We start from the raw sequence: 25,064 nt of genomic DNA, 5'->3' as shown, positions 1-25,064 counted from the left end.
CAGGCAACAGCCACTGATTGCAGTGGAGCAAGATCCAGCCCTGGCATGGCACGTGCTCCCACCACAGGCTGTGGTACCACCACCCAAAGCTGGGACCCCACCAGCAAGGTCATGTCCTGCTGGGCGAGGAGTGGGGAAGGGCAGCAGCACCGCCCAGCCCAGCCTCATTCCTTCCAGTGCAGGCAGCCGAGCCCCACGGCTGGAACTGGACACCAGCACCATCGCCCACGTACAGACTTTGCTCTCTGCAAAGCCCAGCAGGCCTGAACTGCCCTGCATGGCTCACCTGATACTGCAGTGAGGCAGTGAGACCTGATACTCAGACAAGAGGAAGGATGCTGCCTCCATCCTCACATTGCTTGCCAGTCGAAGCTCGTTGAAAGTATGATGTCAAGGCTGAGTGTGACATCATCACACCATGTCACTGCCACATCATCTTCTCACCCAAACTTAACCTCATCATGTTGTTCTTCTACCATTAATCACCACACTTTAACAATTCCCTTATTTTTAGTCTTTATAAGGAGGGGTTTTCCATTCTTCAGCAAAATATTTAATGGAAAATCGAGGGAGCTGGCACCAAGGGTGAGCAGCAAACCTGCAGGAGGGTGAAATTATGAAAGAGACTACATTTTTATTTCATTCCCCACCTCCCCAGCAAGGAGTGGTGCCGTGGGGAGGCTCAGCTCACCTTCCCAGGGGGATCCTACACGAACATGAGAGCTGGTGGGGAGCAGATGCAGCCCTCCTGCAGGCCCTCCTGCACCCACGAGCCCTGGCACCCCACCACAGAAGCGGCCACCCAAAATGACCTGGAAGGGAAAATCAGTGAGAACTGGGGTGTGCCATTAATAATTTTTTCAAAATCAAATAGAGTTTTATATATGGGTTTATATTACATATATAATAATGGCAGTCAGACTAGATGATCATTGTATGTCCCTTTCAACAGACATATCCTATTTAAATATGTTTGTTTTTATATTATAATCTTGATTTATATGACATATTATTCATTCATTTAATAATATGATGGTATACTATAATATTGTGGCATATTTTACCATAATTATAGTTTCGTCTACAAATATTATAACTAGAATATAAAAGGAGAATGCCTTAGAGGCAGGGAGTGATGTTCCTTAGGAGAGATCCCATGGTGGGGATGCCACAAATTATCACCTACCTGGCTCCTTGCAGCCCGTGTCCAGTGCAGTGGGGACGGTGGTGAGCCAGATTCCCCCGGCATTCCACACACACCTGCTTGTCCCGGTGCAGCCGGCGGCTCCAGGCTCGCCCGCGGCACGGGGGTCCCACCTGTGTCAGGCGGAAATAGCCGCAGTAGCTGGGGAGGGGGGAGCTGGGGAGGGGGAAAATGGGAGGAGAAAAGAGGGAAAATGGTGGGCAGGCAGTAGGGCAGAGCTTGCGGTGGTTTTTTTGATGGATTTGTGTATAAAGAGGATGTGGGTTTGGGGGCTGGTAGAGAGGCCTCGGTTGGGGAGGTGAGAAAGGTTATGGCTCTGGGGGGGTGCAGAGGGATCCTGGTTTGGAGGGTGGGAAGGATGATGGTTCTGTGGGACATACGAAGGGCCATGGTTATGTATGGGGGCCATGGTTTGGACAGGGAGAAAAGTAATGGCTGTGGGAAGCAAAAAGGCCCTGGGTCTGGGGGGCGCAGAGGGGCCATGACTGCAGCGGGAGTGCAGGAGGGGTCCCGGCTTTGGGGACAGAGCTGGGGTTGTTCGTGGTTACAGAGGGGCCCCGACTCTGCACATACCCAGAGGGCTCCTCCGGCAGTGCCAGCCCAGCTCTTCGCCAGGGATCTCTGAAGTCCTGGCTGAAGGAGTTGGGGAGGATCTTGGCTACCTCTGGCAGAAGAGAAGCTGTGAGGGGCACGTGGATGATTAAAGACACCCCGGGATGGCAGCACACGGGGATGACCACGCAGGAGGGCAGCAGGCAGCCCACGTTACCTTTGGCCATGCCGCAGGCCGGGTGCTGCCCCAGGCAGCCGCGGCGCTGCTTGAGGTCAGGACAGGGATCCCCTCCGTGCCGGGGCGGCACAGTGACCTGGCGGCTGCGGGCCCTGCTGCCAACCCCGCACGGGGAGCTGCACCCGCTCCACGGCCCCCAGGGCCCCACAGCACAGCCCACTGCTGCCAGGGATGGAGGAGAGGGAAAAGAAAGAGTTTCAGCGTCACGAACAATAGAAAGAGCAGGGGAGATGCAGCACGGGGGACGGGAGGAAGGGCAAGGGCAGAGTGACCCCAGCAGTCAGGGGCATTATGAGCTGCTTCCGCAGGACTTCATCCCTGTGTGCATCGCGCTGAGCTGGGACCCTGCTAATCTCCCCGGAGATTAGGAAGAGCTGACTGCTGCAATTGTCCAGGGGGCCGTGGCCAGCGCCTGACCAGATCTGGGTCCCCAGGGCAGGCTGGTTCTGCACTCCCCAAGCCCATGAGTCCTGTTTGGCACCCTCAGAGCAGCCCCCGGTTCCCCGTCCCTGTACAAGGCACCGCCTGTGACATCGGGGCTTGTGCTGCTGGGTCCCACACTGACCACTCGGGCTTGCAGTGACAGCGCTACCATCACCTGCAGACCAGAGGCCACGAGCTCCCTCATTGCACCGGGGCCAGCCAGACATTCGGCATGGAAAAAAGGGGACAACTGGGACACTGCTACAAACCCAGCCCAGCCGGCATCCCCTGACACATCCTGTCATCACTCGAAGCACGGGGCTAACAGGTAACAGCAAACACTCGCCACCGAACACAGCAGCACAGGCTGGTGTCCCCAGCCGCGGTCCGACCAGTGCCATCCCCATCGCCACTCACCGGCACGGCGGCACGTGGCCAGGTAGTCCTGGCAGCAGTCCCCCGTCCTCTGGCAGTACGAGTCGCAGTAGCAGCGAGCGCGGCGGGCACCGGGGGCCCAGCAGGCGTTGTTCCTGCCGGGGCAGCACCGGTGCCGGCAGCTGCCCGTGGCACCCACCAGGCAGCCGGTGGCCAGCAGCCAGCCCGCCCAGAGCAGCGGGCCCCGCATGGCAGCGGGAGCCTGCGAGCCCGCGGGATGATGGCTCTGCCTCGCACCGGCACCGGATGAGGAGCGAGGGCTGTGCCGGTGGGAGCTCCGGCCGTGCCGCACCGCCCCCGGGCTGGGCGGGGGGACAAAGCCCGTTCCCTTCTGCTCCACCGCCCCTCGGCTCCATGGCAGGGCAAGGACTTCATACAATTAACCAGGGTTATTAATGAAGCACTGTGCATGAGACAACACAAACCTGCTTGGGAGCACCAGCCTGGCATGATGGGGAGCCCCGTCCCCCACCCACAGGGCAGGAGCCACTCACCGCCCACTCAGCACAGCCTAGACGCAAACGCAGCTGCTAAAGCCAGACTGATTTTATTCAAATTGCAAATGTAAAACAGAATAATAATTAAAAAAAAACTAATGCAACCCTCACTGGCTTCAGAGCCGAAAGCCGCAGGTAAACCGTGCCCAGGCTTTCCTCCTTCACCCTCCTGTGTTAAGGCTGAGCTCATCGCTGGCTACAAGAGGGAGAGATGGGTTGAGCCCTGGCTCCTGCACCCCCAGCTCCCTCAGGAAGAAATTTGGCACAAATCCTGTGGGGCCAGCCTGGCACGGGCAGGGCAGGGCTCCAGCCCCACGGCCACGGGTGTTAGTGAGTCAGCGTGAAGCTCCAAAAGCTACGGGATCACCTACGGCACCACAGACAGGCGGCAGGAGGGCAGATGTGGGGAATGTGGCAGAAGAAAGGGGTTTGCACCCCTGGCCGAGAGGCCAAGCCTGCGGCGTGGGATTGCACCTCGCCCTGGCTCGCACACACATCTCGGCTGTAAACGGCGGGTGAGGGGGCACCCGGCTCACCCCAACCCCAGCCCACAGTGAGCAGAACTAAAGGCCTGGCTGTATGTGCAATTCCGGGCAACTGCTGCTCAGCAGCCTGGGGCTGAGCAGGATACCTGGGATGGGATGGGATGGGATGGGATGGGATGGGATGGGATGGGATGGGATGGGATGTTGCACACCAGGGGTCTTGGTGCTGGCAGGGAGGGAGGAGGGAGCTTGGGGTCACACCAGGAGGTCACTGCCCTCCCATCCCAGGGGGTGCAGGGCTGTTGGGCCCCCTCCAAGAGCTGCTGTGACCCTGCCAGTGGCATCAGCCCCATTGTCAGCTTGTGATGTACAGCTTGGCATTGCATCCACATGGCTCTAGGGGGCTCTCAGCAACCTCAAAGGAGCTGCTCCCCTGGCAGTCAGGAGCTCCTGGCTGCTGGAAGCCCCAAGGCCACTATCCAAGGGACATCTCAGCCTGGTTAACCAGCACACACAGCTGATGTGGGGCTGGCAGAATGCATCACCAGGAGATTGGGGTGGGCATGACCAGGATGCTGGGGGATGGGATGGTGGGATGCAGCTCCCTCCCTGCTCCTTTCAGCACACAACTAGTAATTTAACCTGCTCCAGGGCCTGCTCCTAAAGATAAAGGTGGCCAGGTTTGGGGTGTGCAGGGCAGACCTGGCCCCAGCAGCGCCGCAGGTGGGTGTGGGTTTGGTCTCTGCTCTCCAGCTGAAGCCCTGTGGGGCACAGGAGGCGGGGGCTGCCTGGCCCGGCCCCTCAGTCCGTTTTCCACACCTTGTTGAGGAATTTGACCACCTCATCGTAGATGATGAAGACGATAGCCACGTCAAGACACACACGGCCCAAGCGAGGCACTGTACCCTTGTAAAACCTGCCAGGGATAGAGAGGGGGGCCATGGGGCTGGGTGCCCTCACAGCCCCTTCCCTGCCCATCCTCCCCACCGGCCACCCCCACTGCAGAGCTTACGCCAGGGGCCCTTCATGTTTCATGATCTGGTAGGCGCAGTCCCAGGTGTTCTTGTACTTGTGTGCTTCCAGCCCCTGTGGGAAGGGAAAAGCAGGATCAGAGGCCAGAGCCAGGGTTGCACCTGGGGGATTTCAGGGGGGAGGCAGAAAGCTGGGGGTGTGCCATGAGGAACTGATCGCTTTCCACTGCTGCAGGACATCAGATCCCACAGGGATGTCCCCACCTACATGCAAACATTCCCCATGGCTCAGGAGCAATCACAGACATCTCCCAAAACAAACCTTGCAGACATCGTGTGCCTGCCCCAGGGGCTGCATGAAACAGCTCCCAGGCAGTGGGTGTCCCCAGCCTGCTGCAGGTACAGCAGTCCCACACCAGGCCCTGGCACCATACCTGCATTCTGGTCTTCACCACATCCAAGGGGGTGTTGCCGAAGACACTCGCAGCTCCAGCAAGGGCTCCAAACACCCCTGTTACGAAGGGGTTCATGGCCTTGTTGGGATTGTCCCCTGGGAAGGAAGAGAGGTTGAGGGCAGAGTGCTGGGATTCCCGTCGACATTCCTGAAGGAGCCTGCAAGGAGGGTCCCAGGTCTGGCTGCTTGTGGTCAGGGTGCAGTGCTGAGCTGGGGACTGTCCAGCAGCACCTGCCCCACAGAGCTCATGCTACACAGTGGGGCTCAGGGTGGGTGTGAAAGTGATGCTCCAGCACTAGGACCTGTCAGCCCCACAAGCTGGTACCACATCATCATTTCCTCTGTTCCAAGTGACTTAGCCATGAGAAATAGGGTATGTGTGGATGGAATAACCATCCCAGCTCCCAGGGGTGGTTGGGGAGCCGGTGGCACAGGCAGGGTGGCCTGGGGAGCCCAGGGTACCATACCTTTGTACCAGTTCTTGAGGGACGTCATGACGAAGAAGCGGATGGCCTGGTTTGATCCTTGCTTGAGGATGGTCGCTGTTAAACCTTGGTAAGTCCCTTTCAGTCCTGCAGAAGAGGGTGTTGGAGGGGAGACCAGCCTCAAGTGGCAGAGAAAAATCTCCCCAGGCCACCTGCCCCAGCCTGTGCCCATCCACCACCTCCCATCCCGTCCCCACAGCATGGGGACTCAGGGAGCCACTTTCTTGGGACTCACCCTGCTCCCGAACAATCTCCCGGACGCCATGGAAGAAACCACGGTATTTGGGGTTTGGAGAGGTCTGGTCATGGATAAATTTCACCTACAAGGAGACGATGCACTTGTCCTGGCTGAGGTAACACAGACGTGATGGCCCCAAGGGCTGTCAGCCACCTCCTGCCTTGTTCCAGGGGTGGTCCCAAGACCAGAGCTGACCCATGCAGCCAGGCAGCTCTGGGAGAGATCATGGGGGAAGCCTGTGCCTGTGGCCAGCAGTGCATTTTGTAGAGGAAAACCTGGGAAACTCCCACTGCAAGCAGCCATGTGGGGTTTACACCCATAAAATGATGGCTCCTGGCTGTGGGGCTCCTCCCTGGAGTGGGGAAGGGGCCAGTGCCACCTGACTTGATCTCCACAGGGCTTCCCAGCATCAGATCCACCCCTACAAAACTGTCTTGGGCAAAAGCATGCAGCCCTCAGGTCCCCAAAAGTTGGGCATCCCTGGGTTTTGCCCCCTCCCAGCCCAGCCCAGTGAGGGGTGCCAAGGCAAGGGACAGTGGCAGCCACACCCACCCACCTTCACAGTCTCCATGGGGCAGACCACGGCCACAGCCTCAGCCACACCAGCCCCCAGCCCGCAGATGAGGCCCCTCGTGCTGTCCAGCCGCCCCTGCTCGTCTCTCATCTGGTTGCTGAGGAACTCGAACATCCCAAACCTGCAAAGGAGCCAGTGTGCCAACCCCTGGGCACCTGGACGGGGGTCTGCACCCCCCTGCTCAGGGTCTGTCCCCAGGAACAGCTGCACACCCTGTGAGAGGACCCTCCCTGCCTGGGAAACCACCTGGCTTTGGTAAAATGCCAATGGAGACACTGAGGGCAAAGCCAGCCCCTCGTGTGCTGCTGTTTGGGGATCCCCCCCCACTCAGCCCTTACCTGACGGCAGCCTTGGGGATGGAGCCGTACAGCAGCGAGCTGAGCCCCCGGTACAGCCCCCGGATGCCATGGTCACGGACAGTCTGCTTCACACAGTCCCCTGCGGCAGAGCACAGCGGTGCCGCTGTCACCCGCCACGGCGAGGACCACCCGCCACCGCCCTGCCAAATCCCCCCAGCACCAGCCAGACTCCCCCAGAGCCCCAAACCCAGAGAGGGGCTGCTCACCAATGCCCTTGTAGCGGGGAGGGTTTGCCTTCTCATCCAGCTGCAGTTGTGTCTTCACATACTCGGTAGGGAACGTGATGCAGATCTCGATCCCTCCAGCCAGGCCACCTGCACGGCAGAGGAAGGGACACTGAGGCAGGAGCAGCACTGTGCCTGTTCAGTGCCGCATGGCTGCTCCCAGCTCCACGACAGCTGAGCCTGGGACCTCTGGCAGTGAGGTCTGGGCTGGTACATGATATCCCTGTCCTCACCAAAATCCCTGAGGACTCCACACAGCAGCAGGGCCCTGTGCCAACCCGGTGCCTTGCATGGGCACCACTGCGCTGCCATGGCAAGAGCTGTTGAGGAGGCTGGGTAAAGGGGTGGGAAAACAGGGCAAAACAGCACACCCATGGCTGCCTATTTGGTGTGCCGCCCCTCAAAGGCACCTCTCCCCCTCTGCAGCCTCACACCTCCAGGTGAGCTGCCAGCACTGGGATGGATAAGCCCAGTGGTGCTGCGGCAGGCCCAGCACCACTCCCCACCCCAGCAGGAGCCCACCTCCAGGCCTGGCTGTGCCAGCAGGAAGCACAATTATCATCAAGCCTGTCTGGTTGCCCCAGGCTCCTGCAGCAGCGGCTGCTGGGCACTGATTACACCGGCTGCAGCCTTTCCTGACAGCCTGGGCAGCAAGGGATGCTGGCCCTCAGCATGGCTGGAGCCCTTGCAGCTGGACCCAGCTGTGCTGGGGGAGCTGGCCTCAGCCCATCCGGCCACGATGGATCACAGAGTGCTTCCTCACATCAAAGTGTGGCTGGGTCCTGCCGAGCGGCTTGAGCCCTTTGAACCAGCACCAGGAGGAAGCACAGGGCTGAGCTCCCTCAGGTCTCACAGGGCCACCCCTGCTCAGCCCAGGATGGGGCACTGCCACTGGGGTCAACCTGAGCAGCCCCGAGGATCTCCCTGCTCCTTGCCCAGGGAAGGTGAATCATGCTCCAGCCCACGGGCTGGGGCACAGCGTGAGGTCAGTGGGCTGCCAGCTCCCAGTCTCCTGCACAGCCTCCAGTGGTTCCTCCAGCCTGGCCGCGTCCTCCAAGTGACTCAGCAGGTCTGTGGCCCCCACTGCCAGGTTTGCAGTCCCACCACAGCCCAGAGGACACCCCAGCAGGGAACACACTGCCTCTGCAGGAGAGGCTGGACTGGGTGCAGTGGTTGTTATCCCTCTCTGCAGTGAAGCACAGGCTGCTGCCACGTGGCACAGCTCTGCTTATCAGCACCCCCCAAAGTACCCCCATGACAGGATGCTGATAGGGGACATCACAGCCCATGGCAGCTCCCTGTGACAACAGCACGCAGCACCAACTCCTTGGACCAGCAGACTTTCTCACAAAATCATTTCTTCTGCATGACCTCCACATACGCAAAAGATCTCTCTGTCGGTGCCACTGGCATCCTCGGGAGCACTGCTGCTTGCACTCAGTCCAGTCCTTCCAGAGGGAAGGGAAAAGCAGCTTCCCCACATTCCTTCCAGCAGCCGAGCAGCACCCATCTTAAAACAGCCTTATGCTGGTTTTTCCCTCCAGGCACAAAAAGCACCAGGCTACACCGTCTTACCCAAGGAGCCAAGAAGCCAGGCCAGCCTCAACACAGCTGGGGCAAAGATCAGCTTTGTGCTCAAAGAGCATCCCACTCCTCCCGCAGGCAGGGATGGGGACACCGTGGCACTGAGTACCCAGAGCAGGACACGCCAGCCCAGCCGGGCAGCTCCCCGGCCCCGTGGGGACGGGGCGTGAGGCCAGCCCAGCTCTGCCACAGCAAACAAAGGCTCCTTGTTTCCCACTGTGTTCCCAGGGGGGCTGAGCTGCTCAGCCCAGCCCAGCCCAGCCCAGCCAGGCGTTTCTCAGGAGGCGGCGATCGGTGACCATTGCCAGCCCTGACGCCCCCGCGGCACCCGGTGCTCTGGGGGCATGGCAGGAATACACGGGGCCAGCTCATGGCACCGCAGACAGCCAACAGCTCCCCAGGAGGACAGCCAGCACCCCCAGGGTCCCCAGAGCACCCCTACTGTCCCCTCAACCCTCTCCCGCCCTTGCTGTCCCTCAGAGTGGCAAACACTGCCGGTCCCATGGCAGGGGGGCTGGCCGAACACTAATTTCTCCTGCAAAGACAAACAGCTCCTGCAAGAGCAGCTGGCAGGCCCCAGAGAGCAGCTCGATGAGGAGCAGTGGCCTCCAGCTGGGTCCAACAGTCCCCAAAAAGCTGAGCACCAGCTGGCACCTCTCCACACCGCCACACACCACCGTGCCACCAGCCTCACGCCACCACAGCCACACAACACCACAGGTGCTGCCAAGGCCACTTCCCTCCCTCCTACACTGCAGAACTGAAGTGCTGGACAGTTTAATCACCATAAATATTTGTTCTCTCTTGGTCCCCCAGCACCAGCTCCAGCACATCCAGGAGCCAGACAGCAGGGAAACACCAGGACGAGCAGCAGTCCAGGGGCAACCACACCAAATGCTACAGGGAGAGATGCTGTGCCTCCTGCAACCTGCTCTCAGCCTCAGCAGGCACATTTGCATGCAGGGGAGGCAGAGGCTCTGCCCAGCATCCCACGGGCAAAGCCCAGGAGACCAGCAAAGGAACTGCATGCTGCTCCTGGGAACTGGCAGCCTCTGGGGCAATGAGGTTGCCCTAGCCAAGGATGAAGGAACAGAGCACCCATGCTGCCAGGTCCCCTCCCTGTTCCCCAGTGTTGCTCTGGCCTCAAATCCCATGGGAAGGTGCACAGAGCAGGGACCCTGGACATACTCCATGACTTGTGGCAATTTTAATTCATTTTCTTTTGCCCACAGGGTGGCACAGGCCACCTGCCCTGCAGCCCCCTGGAAGCAAGACCCACCAGAGGTCCTGCTCTGCTGTCATCTCCTCTCCCCACACAGTTTTACCCCAGCAGAAACCTCATTCTATGCAAATAAATCACTCCACTGCCCATGAGCAGCAGCTTTGTCCAATCCCCTCCTTCTCCAGGGCTGCAGGGACTTTGCAACCTGTTTACCCCGACTTTAAACAGCAGCTCCAGCTCTTGCAACAGCGCGGAGTCAGCAGGAACAGCAGCACTCAGGAGGTGAAAGAGCACGCAGGGCAGCTGGGATGCCGGGCCAAGGCTCTGGCTGTTCGCTGGATGCAGCAGAGCCAGAGGAGAGGGAACGTCCTTCAGGGAAGGTCACTCTGCCCGGCCCCAGAGAAGGTGCCCCCGGCGGGGGGATCCCACTCCCAGCACCAGGAATGGCTCCCTGCCCGCAGCAAGCCTGCAAGCGCTTCTGCTGCCAGCTATCCTGACATTGCAGGCTCAGCGGGAAGGGAGAGAAGGGAAAAATACTCTGGCATAGTTTTCCCAGAGAAAGTTTAGCTTTCCCCAGCAGAGAGGCCCGAGGAGGCCGTCCTTTGAGGATACGCCTGCAGCCCTTAGGCACGGCTGGGGAGAGCTAGCAGGAGAGAGAAAAGGGGGGTTTGGATACAGTGCAAGGGTGCTGCCCCTGCAATGCTCACACAACATGTGATGGCATCAGCACATGCAGGTTCAGCTTCACACACTGTCCGTGAGCAGCTCCTGGGACACCACTGACCACCCTGACCACGGGACCCCAGCTCCAGACCCAGGGCAGCGCTGGAGGTGGGAGGATGCAGCTGCAGTGGGGAAGACAAGCAGAGTCCCAGGACCGACACAAACCAAGGCTGTGCAGCCAGGACTGGCTTCACCCTCTGCAAACTCCTACCCAGAGGCAAGTGAACACCCACTGCCCTGTTTGGGAGCCACGGAGTGGCACTGGACCCTCTGCCACTCCTACAAGTGGCTGTGCCTGCTACAGCATCCTGCTCCTGCAGAGTGATGGAGCAGCAGGTCTCTGTGCTGCTCTGATGAGAAGTGAGCACCTGGGGAGCAATTTCAGTCTCTCCATTTTAAGAGTAATTTCACAAGCTGACATACCAGCACCTGATTTCCATATAAAAAGCACCCTTTAACTTCAGATTCATTAGGATCCTTTCAGGCCAGAGGGAATTATTCCTAAGGATCTAGAAGCAAAGCAGCAGAGCTCTCCCAGGGCCCATGCCCCGTCAGCCGGGTGGCTCGGGATGGTGGGAAGGCACAAACAGGCTCTCAGCGGAAGCTGAGCCCTGAGTTCCCCATTTTGGGGGCTCCCAGCCCATGTGCAGAAGGTGATGAGCTGAGCAGCTGACTCGGAGCACACACTATGGGCACAGGGTGCAATCCTGCCCAGCTCCTGGATGCTGTGCTTACAGTATGCAGCATTCTCACAAGGGTGCTTGGTCCCCTTTCTCATTAGCCAACATGGCCTTTGGAGCTGGGGAGATAAGGAAAAAAAAACCCCAAGAAAAAAGACCATCAGGCTGCTACAAACCAGGAAGGCAGAAACACCCACCAGCAGCCCCGTGACAGGTCTTTGCAGCCCAAACTGCTCCCCACAACGAGGAACAAACACCCCTAGCAGCCGTCCAGGCTGCTCTTCACCCATCATTCATCGCCGTGGAGCAATCCTGCCCTGCCTGCAGCAGTGAAACGGGTTTTACAGCTCCACCCTCCCGGCACTTCCCCCCACGGGCCGTCTTGTGAAACTCGGGGCTCAGGAGCGGGCAGGAGGCTCGCTGGGGCTGCAGCTCTCCAGGACAGCTGGCTCTCGGCAGAGCTCCAGCACTGCCGTCCTCACCCGGACACCTCCTCCGGCCACGGACAGGCTTCAACACCATCCACAGCCACATCCTTGTGGAAAACCACCGCGGGGGCAGCTCTGCCACCAAAAGTCTGACTCAGTGCTGAGATGGCCAAGGCTGCTTCCCCAAACCAAACTGCCCGAAGTTTACCTGTGTTTTGGTTAAAAGCGAAGAAAACATGTCCTGCAACAAATCAGCAGGCTCAGAGAGTGTCTGTCTATATGTGGGGTTAGGAAGGTCTCCCACCGGACAGGGGCAAGGCCAGTGGGGAGCACAGGCGTTCAGCATGTCCAGCAGTAAATACACACAGCTGGTTTGGTCATGGGAGTGTGCTACAGGCAGGCTGGTGACAGTCTGACCCCCTCAGGGATACAGAATGACAAACATGAGAGAGGTGCCCCTCTGTACCCTGCGCTGCTGCGGGTAAACAGCTCCGTGCAAACAGCGCTGCAGATAACTCTATGGATGGGATGAAATCATTTGTCCTGAATCTTACTGGAACTGTCCTGTTTGAACAGGCTGTCCTTTCACAGCTCACTCATTCATCACCTCTTTGCATTTACTTCTCAATATGACAATTAATCATTATTACATTTGAAACTTCTCGGTTGTGAGTATAATGGCCATTTCTCTGTGCTCGCAGTCACAGCATCTTCTGTCTTTGGTGCTGATTCCACCTTTGGGGACTGCCAGGTTCTTTGTTCTGCTCAAGTCACCTTCGCCCCATTGCCCTGCACACCTCAAGACCCCAGGTTTATCACCATGAGTTGCTTCCTGGCCATCCCACCACTTAAATTCAGACACCAACTTTTCAATTGTCAAAAACTCTCTTAAGACATGCAACAGGGAGCTGATATCAAAGCCCAGGGCTATTGGTTGACTCTCCCAGCACAGCTCTGTAGCTGGATGAAGGAGCCATTTCCAGGACTGAGACTTCACTGGGGGCAGGCTCTGATCTCCCAGCCCCCAGCACAGGGGAGTGACCGCTGTACCAAGCACTGGAGCACAGGGAGAGAGAAGAGATGGCCAAAAAAATCAATCCCTGCTGTCAAGAGATGACCTGAGGCCTCAGGGCACAAGCAGGAGCAGGGAGGCTGCATTGGCATGCACCACACAGGGCTGTCAGAGCTGAGACATGCTGCAACATCCCCAGGCTGTCAGCTCATGGTGCTCATCGTCTTGGGAAGACGGACGACTCCTTCCGATCATTTACATCAACCCAGAGAAAATGGTTGCCTGCAGAATGTCAAGCAGAGCATCAGGCATGTGAAAAGCTCAGAAACTCACATTTCAGAGCCCAGGGTTAACCCCAGCTCATACAGAATCCATTCAGACTGAAGGGACACCCCAGTGTGGTTTCCTGGCCCTGGGGCTGACATCCTCCTCCCATAGGAGCCTTGGGGCTCTTACAGGTTTCCACTGCAGCCCATGAGGTCTCCCAGGCAGCCAGGAACGCACTCCCCAAACAGATGACAGCCACAGGAGGCAGCTGCAGGAGAAATCACAGCCAGGAGTGATGTACAGAGGGCCAGCAGACCTGGCAGGACTGGTTCCCTGTGCGCTCACCAATCTTTCCCCCTGGCTGTGCTTAGCCTCCACCTGGCTCAGCATGAAGGGAGAAACATTCCCTACTCTGCTGTGAGCACCAGGCATCTATCTCAAAACCAGGGTGTGTGCTGGGTCACAGCAATTCACAGCAGCACAACCTCCCTCAAACCCTCTCCTGAAAGCCACGGCACTGGAAATCCAGATGGACTTGGGACTTTTGGGAAAGGAGACCTGCTGTGCAAGAGGCAAGTCTCAGCTTTCACACCCAGTCCCTGACTCCTCTCCTCTGCAGGTACAGCATTTCCCAAGAAAGATAATATCAAGGATTAACAAAGAAGAGGAAACTGAAGCTCCAATTACTGCTTTGTTCCCGAGCCTGGGCTCCCTGCTGAACTCTGCTTCATACCCTACCCTCTCTTCAGGCCCTTCTCTCTCCTGCAGTCCCTCTCCCCTGTCTGTGCTCTCCCTAGGACCCTGGTACACATCACTATTTGCCTCTGGTACCCCACACCTGGGTAGCAGCCACAACCCCTGTGAGCTCTTTCCAAATCCTGCACTGTGCAGAACAACATCCAGGTGTCCTGCCTCCCTGGCCAGGCAGGATTAGGTGTAGGTAGAAACAGCAACTGTGCAACAGCCCCCGGGTGAGCAGAGATACCATGCAGAGAGCAAGGCAGCTGGGAGCTTCTCCAGTGGGAGGGAGCAGACCCCAGGCTTCAAAGCCGGCTAAAAACAGAATAAGGCTGTACTTAACTCTGGCAAGGGCAGGCAGAGACTTTCATCAAATGAGTACTGCTAACCACAAGCAAAGTTCTCAAGAGGAGGGCAGGAGTGCAAGGGTTTGCCTGCAAATGGCAAAGATCATTTGTGCTGGGCTGGAAATAACCTACACTGCAGGCTCACTTGAATGGACCCAACAGCACCAAAACAAGCTGACCCAACGCGGCATCCAAAAACCCAGCGAAGGAGAACTCTCAAGAATCCCAGAGGTGACTGATGACTGTCCTACTAGCTCTGCCACCAGCATTCCTGTCTCACCACTTAACTGCCTTTATTTCAAGCTCCCCACTGCAGTGTGGCCCTGTGCTGGGAGCATAGTAGACCAGCAGCACCCAGCCCTTCAGGATGCTGGTGGGAGGAACAGGAGTCTGGTGGCCTGTTTGGAAACCACAGCACAAAATGGGAAAGCTGGCTGTGGGAGGCCAGAGACAGGGCTGGGTGCTGCCTTCATGTGCTCAGGCCACACATGGCCACAGCAGCACCAGCAGCATTGTCCCTGCAAGGTGAAGTGCTGCCTTGGCACACAACAGCTGCTTGGACAAAGGAGAGCCCATTAGCAAATTAATTTTTAACCTTGCGTTTTGTCTGTTGCGACAACTGAAGGAGAAGAGCTCTTGGCAGACAGAGCTTTACTTGCATCTCTCAGAAAAGAGCCAAACGCAGCTGAGGGAGCTGTGCCAGAGGATCCCATTTACACACAGGGTCTGGGAGCAGATACGCACCCAGGCTATGATGATGGCTTATTTAACTCCACCAGCACAGGCTGATGAAGCACAGCAGGGATGTTCCATCTTAACATCTCCAGCTCTCCAGAATGTGGAGCTTTGAAGTACCTACCCCTGTTGTGCAGACAGATGTAAGATGAGAAACTCTGAGAGCATCAGCAAACCCCTTATTGTCAGCAGAGACAGCCACAAACAGCACTGCATCCCCCAGCAAGGGGCTGGAGGGCTGAACAGACCAGGGCACAGGGAGTTAACAGCAGCTTTCTCCCATTTCTGTGGTTCTCTAATACAATTAGATGCCACAGAGGCTTGGCTGGACTTCTGCCCATTAACCAATTACTCTGATTATGGCCTGTGAGGAGAAGATCAGCATCTCAATAGGGTCCTTCTTCTACCTCTGCAGCTTCACATAAGCCCAGAAGGCCCCCACAATGCAGGTGCACACACAGCTTTATGCTGTATTGCTCAACCTGGCACCTGGCAAAGGTCACAAGCACCATGTCCCTTCCTTTACACAGGGACAGCTTCCAGGCATACCCACAGCAACTCTTCTGGCAGGGGAGAGCAGAGCGAGTCTGCTGCAGCCTCTCTTACCAGGAGGCTGATTCTGGTAAGCTGATGATCCTGATTAGAGTTCTACACAAGATCTATGAAAGTAACCTGGTACATTGGTCCAGGCAGTGACAACCTGATGCATTCGTTGCACATGGACAGCAAGTTTGGAAAGACTAGGAAGGGTGGGCAAGAAGGAATCATCCCGTCCTTCCCATCCTAAAACTGGAATAAATCCTATTTAAAAGACCTTTAAGTCAAGAGGCCTGAAAAAATCAACCCATTTTGAGGCGAGGCAGCAGAGAGAGGCAGAGAGCTCAGGAGGAGCCTGGTGTTACAAAGGGCTCCCTTGAGCAGGAAGGCACCCTCTCGTTGGAGACTGCCTCCTCCTTGTGCCCCAGCCCTTTGGCCAGGCAGCCGAGTGACGGCACAGTCCCCTCCCGGAGACGTGACCCTGGGAGGCCTCGGCACCCTTTGCACGCTCCAGCGGCCGCATCCACCTCCCGCAGTTCTCCCGGTGCTGCGAGGGAGGCTGCCCGCCGGGGCGGGGGCAGGGCCGGTGGGCAGAGCCGGAGCGGCCGCGGCTCCGCTCCCCGTGCGGGCACAGCCCCACTGCAACCCGGTCCCGCTACTGGAGGCTGGAGCTCTGCCCTTGGAGGGGAGCAGGGAGTTGGATAGACAAACAAAGGCACAATCATAGGAGGAGGAATTGGCTGGAAAACACAAAAGCTCTAAACATGCCAATCATGTCGAGGCTGCGATAGCTCATTTCAAAACAAAGACGCTAATCTCCACTCTGGGAATTGTCCTGCGACTGGCAGGAGAAGCCAGGGAGCTAATGAACAGCTACAAAGGAGTTTAACAAGCCTGCGACTGTCTTGGACTCCGTTCAGCTCAGAGCTCGGAACGGCCACAAGAGAGGCAGAGCGTTAACTCTGCCGTTACTGCTGCACTCGGAGCCGGGTTTGATCCCATGGAAGTGGTCACAACTGGACGGGAAAACACGCCCTGATCCATAGGGACTGATGCTCAGGCACAAAGGAGGGACCAAGCAGCCTTTAGAGGAGCTGTATCAGCACATGTGTGTCCTCTGGGACACAGCTGGGGTAGGGACACCCGACTGCTGCTGCTTCAGCCCTGTCCCATAACACCCTCAGGGGGAGCATGTGGGGCCCTTGCTGCCAGCAGCGTCTCCCATCAGTTCCGCTCCCGCCTGCTGAACCCCGCTGAAGCCGCGAGTGCTCGCCCCGCGTCGTGTCCGAGCCCACCAGCACCTTCCCGGCTGGACCACCGGGCGCAGAAACAGCCTGGCAAGACGCTGGGGTTTCCGCGGAGAGCGGGAGCCCCGGAGCCAGCGGCCAGGCTCGGGATGTAGCTGCGGGTGCTCTTTGGCTGTGCCCGAAGGGAAACCCCGATCCAGCGGGGTCGCCTTCCGCAGGCAGCGGGAGAGGGGCAGCGGTCCCGGGATGGAGCATCACCTGAGGAGCGCCACCGCCCCGGGGCGGGTCCGGCCGCCCCCGCCCAGCCGGATGCCCACGCTGGCAGCGGCGGGGCGAGCCCCGTCCTCAGGAGAGCCCCGGGAGCCCCTTACCTGCCAGGATGGCCTTGCCGGGGTGCGTGAGCTTGGCCTTGCCGGCGGGGGCGGCGGCGGCCAGGCTGCGGGGCGCGGCGGGGACGGGCATGGCCGCGCTGCTCCACGGCTCCGGCTGCCCGGCGGCGGCGGCGGCCGAGCCCTATTTCAGTGCCGCGCCCGCGAGGGGCGGCCCCGGCGGCGTCACATCCTCGTGGGGCGGGGCAGGGCGGCCCGTGGGGACCGGGGGAGCGGTTCTGCGGGGAGCGGGAGAACCGCAGCAGAGCAGCAGCGTGACCCAGCCTGGCCTTCGGTACTGCGGGAACGGGGGTGGCTCAGCCCGCTCCCAGGAATCCACGGGAAAAGCCTCCGCGTGGGCACGGAGAGATGCCGGCCCGGCCGGAGGCATGTGGACAGCAGCGCCTCCTCCCCTGAGCAGCATGCGCACCTCCGGGCACGCCTAGGCCAGGACTAGCTCTGAACCGCCCCAAACCCTTCGGTCAGCGAGGATACACAACAGTGCGCTACTGCGCGGTGGTGACGGTCCAAGGGGTGGGAAAGGGAGGGCTTGGTCATCTCAGGCCCTTGGCTTGAATCCTTTCTGTTTCAGTGAGGAACGGAGACCAGGAACTCATGGGGTAGGAAGCGCATGTGAACGCCCAGTGCAGGCGGAAGAGAAAAAAAAAAACATTCTCAAATTAAAAGGCTGCTGTGAGCGCAATGATACTCCAGGCTCAGCAGGGGTTGGTTGGTGCTTGTGTTGGTTTGTTGTTGGTTTTTTTGGTTTTGTTTATTGTTTGATTTCTTGGGGGGGTGGGTGTATTAGCTATTGCTCCTCAATAGTTGGGTTGTGCATATTGCACAAGGATGTGTTTTTGCTTTATCTTCAGAGGAAGACTGCCCTGCTCTAGTTTACGTCCAAAAGCTGTATTTACAGGATGTAGGGAAAGAAACCAACACTGGTTTCACTTCCATCCAGGATTTTGCAGAAACCAGGGAACACAAGCTGTACTCCAGCACTGTGCTCTCCCCTACACCTGAAGCAGCCACATTACTCAAAAGAGCGAACATTTTGTGCAAGAAGTCACCCCCAAATACGCATAAAACATTCTCCTGTCCAGACTTGCTCTCTGTGTGCTTTGTGACATGGTTTTTGCTTAACGAGATTCAGCAATGTAGCAGCTGCCAGCCCCATCCAAAAGCTCACTCTGCAGCGACACAGCCCTGGCTTTGTGGCTGAACCGCCAGCAGAAAAACCCTTTGGGAAACTGAAGCACCTTTATTATGCCAGGGTTAAAAGCAAACATACTTGCATTGCAGAACTCGCCCCCAGGTGAGATCAGAACTGTATGTGGTTTCACAACAGTTAAAATAGGCAGTGGTCTCATGCCAAGTCTAAGGCCCCCCCTCTTCTTAACACAGGGAATTAAAGGAGGGGGAGGAATTAACATGTGAAGGGAAGGAAGAAACAGGCATAGTCCCAGTCACAAATGCAGAGCAGCTACTCATGTTCGGGTTAGCATTATTAGAATGGTAAAGATAAATTCCTTCAAACATGACAAACAAATGCATTTGATTTCTGATTAACCTCTGCAACTCCTACCTTTCCATCAAGTTATCATGGCTTTTATATCTGCCTGCAGACACGTACACCCTGTGCTGTGAGGCCATGATTACCTTCACAATAAACACTGGCTCTTGCAGATTCCTGAATCATCAAGGCCTGTGTACAACCTCATCCTGTCCAAGAAAATACCACACCACATGCTTAATTCGCATCAGCCTCAATGGGATTCACGGCAGTGCTTACCTTGCTGAACAGGGAAAGGATTATTCATATTTAATCACATGCAGATTGCAAGCCATCTTCTGCAAGGACCTGACCTCCAAGAAGCTGCTAACACCACTTGTCAGCAGAAAGCCTGAAGGGTAAACAGTGAAACAAGATAAGCAATCCCTGAAATACCAGGGGCTACAAGAGGATGTTTTATATCCCTTTACTTATGTGAAAGTAAATACTTCATCAGGCTCACATGGTCAAGAGCATCTCCTAAGGAATGCACGGTCAAAGCATAAAAGAGCAACTACATCAGACACAACATCAAACCCACTATGTTACTGCTCTTGCTTCAGGAATTTTTGTGGAAACATCCCTCTGACAATCTGAACTCATTTCCCTTGCTGGTGGCTGGTGCTTGTTTCTGCTGGCATACGAAGACACAGGAATTGTGAAATACCCAGTCAGGTGCTACTGCAGCCTGTGTGCTTCATGGCAGCTCTCCAGGCCCTAATAATCAGAATTAAAAAGAGCTACTGAAAATGAAAGCAACTTTCACAATTTATTTTTTCAAACACAGACAGCAATTGCAGACAGTTTTTTGGATCCTTGGAAGCACATGCTTACATGACAACACTTGGTTCCAACTTACTCCTCCCTTGCCTCTCCCTAAAATTATTATTATTACTTTTATTTAATTGGCACTAAACAGCACACTGGTTTCAGAGACCATGAGCTATCAAAGTATGGGGAAAATAGTTTCCTATTATATATCCTGGGATCAGAGAACCTCTTCATTTCACTGAATTAACAGATGTATTAGCACAATTGTTACAACTCATCAACTACTACAAACCTTTCCATGCATTATTAATCCCCATCACTTGCGGTCTTATAATAAAATAAGAAAACTCATTTTCTCTCAAGTTCCCTATCGAGACCAAAGAATTCCTTTATGCAAAAGAGATCCTGCACATAACTGGCTTCAAGAAGTGAAAGATGAGTCAACATTTCCCCAGCTTTGAAGTGTGTGCAGCAGGAGCTCCTGTAAGAAAGATGATTCCAAACAACGAACATGATTCCCACTTGAGCACACATGCAGAAAGAGCTCCTGTTGCTACTCGAGATTATTCACTGAGATTATCACAACTGAGCCTCTCATGAAGTCCCTGTTTTGTTCATATCTGCGTGGGCCTGACTCATCTCAGAAGAGAGTGAAGCCCATGTACCAATTATCATTCTGCTACCAGGCCATGGTTGTGAATCCTTCACAGCAGGATCTATTACTCAACAAAGCAACTCCAGTTGACAAACTCTGTTAGCAGTTGATGAGGCCATTTCCCCACCCCCTAAGTAGAAAAACAAACAAAAAAAAAGTACCTTACAAAAGGAGAGCAATTCAAAGATTTATTAAAAGCACTGTTTCTCACCCAAACTCACTCCTAGCACCCCATATGGATAACCAGTGCTTGGGGAATCTGTGCTTTGCATAATATTGGAGAACTTAGTGCTGTGGAAAACAACATACCAGAAGACTTTGTAATCCCTTCCTTTCATAACCACTGGGAGGAAAGGAGAAATGGAGATTTTTAGGCAAACGAATTTTACAATCTTGATTAAAAACAGAACAGATAAAAAAAATCTTGAGTCATTGAATCACGCAGGAAATGCATAACTGAATAAGCTCAGAATCTGACTCAGGATTTTTAAATTCTGATATATAAAAGACACGACTTCACTGACTGCATTTCAAATTTATCCTAAGCTTGAAAGCTGTCAACTTTATATTAGCTTGGAAGAAAACAGATGGATGCTGTTGCCTTTTTGACAAATTGTAAAGGCTCCAGACAAACTGAAACACATACCTATCCTAAGAATTTTGAAGTATTTTATTAGTATAAAACATGAGGCAGGATCTGTGGGTACCTTTGGAAAGGTACCCACAGAAAATGCACAGTATTGAAAAATGAGAAAACTAGACTAGCTTTCTCTCTGGGGGCTGGAGACCTGCTGAAGTAGGAGATAGTGCACAATAATGACTCCAGATCCATTAATTAAACTGGACTGGTGCACCTGCAGGTTGCTATAGCAAGGCTCATTGACTTGGCAAACCACAACCAAATTACACACAAGTGTCACAAAGCACTCTGATGTCATCAAGCATTTTCCAGCCTCATGTCCTTATCTGGAAACAGATGAGATTGAAGCAGTCTTGGGGTACACTGTAAAGCAAAAAAGGAAATGCAGTCAGCTTGGAACCAAGCACAAAGCCAAACCATTTACAGCAGAACAGAAGGGACACAGAAAGACTGCAAGCTTTACAGTGAGAAATAACACTGTCATAAGATAATACATACACTTGATAAAATGCTTGTTATGAGAACCTGGCACATAGTGTTACCTGTCCCAAGATTTGCAAGAGTTCTCGCCTCATATTTTTTTCAGCAGATTGAAAAACTGTCATGCTGATTCAGTCACACTAGCAACTTCTCAGAGGCCAAGTCCTAGCCTGCCAATTAGGATATCACACATCCAAGCATAAGCATTAGTTACAAGCAGTTGACAGTCAGCTTTGCCAAAGTACTAAAGTTACTCACACTCATTTGAGTGGGCATCTGACAAGGTTTGTTTGTCAGTTTTAGAGTTCAAAAACCAAGGAAATTTCTTAGGCTTCTGAGTAACTGCTGCTGGATTTGCTGGAGGAAAAAAAAACATAGTTGTTCCTTGTTTCCCACAGCCCAATTAAGGATCCATGTTGTGCTCTAAGTGCCAGCTCTCAGCACTGCAGCTAAGACTATTAAATCAGAATTAGTTTTTTGACCCTACAGTTACTACTGTCCTTACTGTATCATGCCTATTATTTGCACAAACTTCAACAGACTTCATCTGCCTAGAATTTCTATTTTTTAATGAGCCAAGTTACTTCAGATAATTTCCTTCTGCTACACTACCGTTTAATTATAGAGTCCTAAAAAGGGGAAAGAGAAGTCTTATAAAATACCACACAATTACGTGAAACAAGAAACAGGACTTACCCCAGTGATGTATTCCTCCTGAATTCCCTGTGTGAATTGCTTGTCTTCTCTGATGCCAGATCTGTATGTGCCCAAAGTTTGACAGACAGGGTGACAAATATCAAGAGCCATTACACAGAAGGATATCCATACTCTTTCTCACTGGGACAGCATGAGGCAGTAAAAGCCTGTATGTAGTCTCAAGCAAGTTACCCTCTGACTGATAAGAGCTAGCAGTTGGTCTCCAGATGCTGCACGCTGCAACAGGTTCTGCATGAGCAGATGATTCAACAGGACAGCACCAGCCCTGTATCACTGGGATGGGAATTAGCAAGAAGCTTAGTTTTAAAGCAGATTGTCTGCAAAACAATCTTATCCAAGTTTTCAAAAACTTGGATGTTACAAATTCATGAAATGCAGTAAATCCTTCACCTAACCCCTAAAAGAGGGGTTATCTCCTACTGTGAATGACTTCACTTTCAGAGAAGCAGTGAAGTATCTTGGTATAAAAGAGGTTGTTCCACTTTTTAGGTACAGCTGCACTGTATTGGCAGGGAATCTGTTTTGAATGCATATTAGAATGCAAGATCACAAAATTTATAAAAGCCATTTTACTTAGCAAGAGCTGAAATACCAGGAGAGCAACTAAAGCAAGACTGTTGATCAGAGCTGGCAGCTTTGCTTTCCTTGAGAACTCAGTCACTCCCGTAATTAGATTTCTAGACTGAGGCTATTAAGGATCCCCAGGCTACCTCAATTCCCTGCAGTCAGGAGCTGTTCCAGTATTTGATCTAGCACTTCACTGTGTTGCACCATCAGCTTGCACTTGCTGCTATAAAGTCAGAGCCCATTTTTAAGTTGACAGGATGGAAAGTCCTACAGTCATACTAATCCTAGAGCTGATCTCTGATCTTCAGTTTCAGCTGACTTACGCCAGTTTATTTCAACTGTCTAAGAACTGGTTACAAAATAGAAGCACTATTTTCTTGGAAAATGGCAAGCTACCTGGCTAATTCCTGCAATGAGTAGGTCTGGACAGAGTGGAGATTTGCCTGAACTCATCAGTGCTCAGCAGTTCAAGCTGAGCTGTGAGTGCTGACCAGTACAAAGTTGAGGTTAGTATGCTGCAACAACACTGGGGGTATTCTGGCATCCATCGGGAAGGAGGAACTGCATGCCACTACTGTCATGGTGTGGTGACCAAGGAGACAACACACTCATTGCAATTGTGCCAAAGCACAGTCCGCTGTTACTGATTCTACAACCCATTCTACAACCCTGACAATCTCCACTGGTTTGCATTTAAAGGTGTTTTGCCCTGTTCCAAGTGGGACTCAGTACGAAAGCGTGCAGCTTACCCAAACCACTGCTATACTGATGTATCTCAGCAGAGAACATGCTCTCTCCTTGTAGCACACCTCCCTCCACATTGGACTGAAGCTCTCCCAGCCCCGTGAATGAAAGTATGAGAACATGTGACTGCCTCCTGCTGCACACCCTCCCCACATGACAGCGTGTGCTGATGTGTCTGGTGAAGAGGCCACAGTTCCCTTTAAGTTATTTCCTAGGCCTGCCCTGTTATGTGCCTTGGCACAAGTGTCCCTTTTCCTGCCTGGAATCCTCAGTTATCGGATTAAGAAACCTGATGCTATGAGTGGTAGTACATTGCTACCAGCCAGTCCCCATACCCAAGACAGTAAGACTAGAACCACACAGTGGATACTGCAGTTTTACATTTATAATTGGACTTTTATAATATTCAAGATTAGCACAAGATTCATAAACATAAATTATACATTGTTATCTAAGTACATAAAACGTTAATGATACATGTATTTGAAGTGGCACAAAGTAATAATACATCCCTGTTGGCATTCTCAAAGGAAGAGGTGGGTGATGGACAAGCTGTTGATGCTACTGCAGCACAGCAGAACTGAGTCAGTGCACCCTGGTCACTTGGGTGGTGCTGACTGCCCACCAGACAGGGTCAGAACACGGTGTGGCAGGAAGCCAATGCCAGAATCAGTTAAAGGTGCAAATAAAAAGTCAGGATTATGGCCCTCTCTACTGCCTCAATACGGTAGCAGTGTGTGCCCCTCCCCAACCCTGACGCTGTGCTCTTGCATCTCCAGTGCTTTGGCAGCCCATGCACACTCCTATGTTCTCTTGCCACACACAGCTGAGGTTTGTTTAGTACCATTTAATGTCAGTAAGTAACATGCTCTCTTCTTGTTAAACAAAAAGGATCTGGGAAGTGTTTGCTCTCTGGCATGAGAAGATTTATTTTCTTCAAGTCTCAGATCTACTCCAGAAAATAGAGAACAGACTCCAACAGTATTGAACCCCAACAGCATTGAACTCCAACAGCATTACTGTCCATAAAAGGAAACTTTTCCAATATTCCTCTAAACATTCAGAGCACAAGTATTAGAAAAGCCCATTTTCTTTTGCACATAAGAACGCAAATAAAATGGGGTGATCAGATGTACACAAGCTTTCAACAATTCATTATTAAAGAGATATTTCATTGAATTGTTAACAACCTTGCTACTTCAGTAGCTTCAGCTAAAGCTTTAACAACTTGGTGCCAGGCAATTTCCCAGCTGCCTTCAATGGGCTTTTCAAAACAATGAAAATTATGCTCTCTTCCCCCTGGCCTCAAGTAGTTATTGCTATATGAGTTAGTGAAATAGTGCCTTAACTTCAGACAAGATTCTCACTATGTCATTAACAAAAGCTGCCTTTCAGAGGTCGAAATGTAACCGGACAATAATCAATAAATAACAGTAACAGGCATCCTGCTGAAGTCTCCTCACTGAGCTGGGCTGCAAGTGTGTTCAGCCAACAGAAGGTCATCTGTGCCTTGTACACTTCTTGGAGAAGTTAAAAAGGGACGGGAAGGAAGAGAACAGAGACAGTGAAGGTCTGTCAGAGAGCTAGTTACATATTGAAACCATAAACAGGCGGCTGGGTGAATCCTGGTGCTGTGTATCCGTATGGGAAGTTTGCCTGGGGAGGTACTGCACTGGGGCCTGCTGTTAACATCAACTGCTGGCCTAGGAAAAGCATGAGACAAAAAGAAAGTTAGTTTAAAGTCCCAAGCTTACCTAATGCTAGCTGTACTGTGTGATATGACTATTAGGCTTTAGCTAAAAATCAGCCCCTGTGCAAGCACACACCAGCAAGTCCCACTTTCCCCAATGTGTGCCATGGAGCGGGCACCCATGCCATCTGCTCTTGCTACCAGGAAGCTACAGAAGAGCA

General features: G+C 53.9%; 3 protein-coding genes across 8 annotated transcripts in view; all 3 read right to left on the bottom strand.

Moving 5' to 3' along the window:
* Positions 1-3,042, bottom strand: LOC102105189 (somatomedin-B and thrombospondin type-1 domain-containing protein-like). Its single transcript, XM_088065200.1, has 5 exons — positions 2,835-3,042; positions 1,974-2,156; positions 1,778-1,868; positions 1,187-1,360; positions 1-812 (listed from the first exon to the last, which is right to left on the bottom strand). Exons 1-5 carry the CDS (start codon positions 3,040-3,042, stop codon positions 707-709), a joined length of 762 nt encoding a protein of 253 aa, XP_087921326.1. The 3' UTR covers positions 1-706.
* Positions 3,043-3,380: 338 nt separating this feature from the next.
* On the bottom strand, positions 3,381-17,151 carry SLC25A1 (solute carrier family 25 member 1). Its single transcript, XM_005524398.3, has 9 exons — positions 17,031-17,151; positions 7,122-7,229; positions 6,895-6,994; positions 6,539-6,677; positions 5,980-6,064; positions 5,727-5,831; positions 5,240-5,355; positions 4,847-4,920; positions 3,381-4,750 (listed from the first exon to the last, which is right to left on the bottom strand). Exons 1-9 carry the CDS (start codon positions 17,119-17,121, stop codon positions 4,636-4,638), a joined length of 933 nt encoding a protein of 310 aa, XP_005524455.1. The 5' UTR covers positions 17,122-17,151; the 3' UTR covers positions 3,381-4,635.
* Positions 17,152-23,520: 6,369 nt separating this feature from the next.
* The window catches only part of CLTCL1 (clathrin heavy chain like 1), a 34,703-nt gene continuing 33,159 nt past the window's right edge, over positions 23,521-25,064 (bottom strand). For 3 of the 6 annotated variants that reach the window (XM_014253818.2, XM_014253819.2, XM_005524397.3), the window contains one exon: positions 23,521-24,856. In XM_014253818.2, coding sequence (XP_014109293.1) covers positions 24,741-24,856 — 116 coding nt within the window. In that variant the 3' untranslated portion in view covers positions 23,521-24,740. The remainder of the gene's footprint in view (positions 24,857-25,064) is intronic. The other 3 variants (XR_001331557.2, XR_015774286.1, XR_015774287.1) reach the window with 1 other exon arrangement.

Source organism: Pseudopodoces humilis, chromosome 20 (genome assembly GCF_049639895.1).
Source record: "Pseudopodoces humilis isolate 2021_Gansu_Grassland_sample_001 chromosome 20, ASM4963989v1, whole genome shotgun sequence".
NCBI lineage: Eukaryota > Metazoa > Chordata > Aves > Passeriformes > Paridae > Pseudopodoces > Pseudopodoces humilis.
This window is presented reverse-complemented; position numbering and strand designations above follow the sequence as displayed.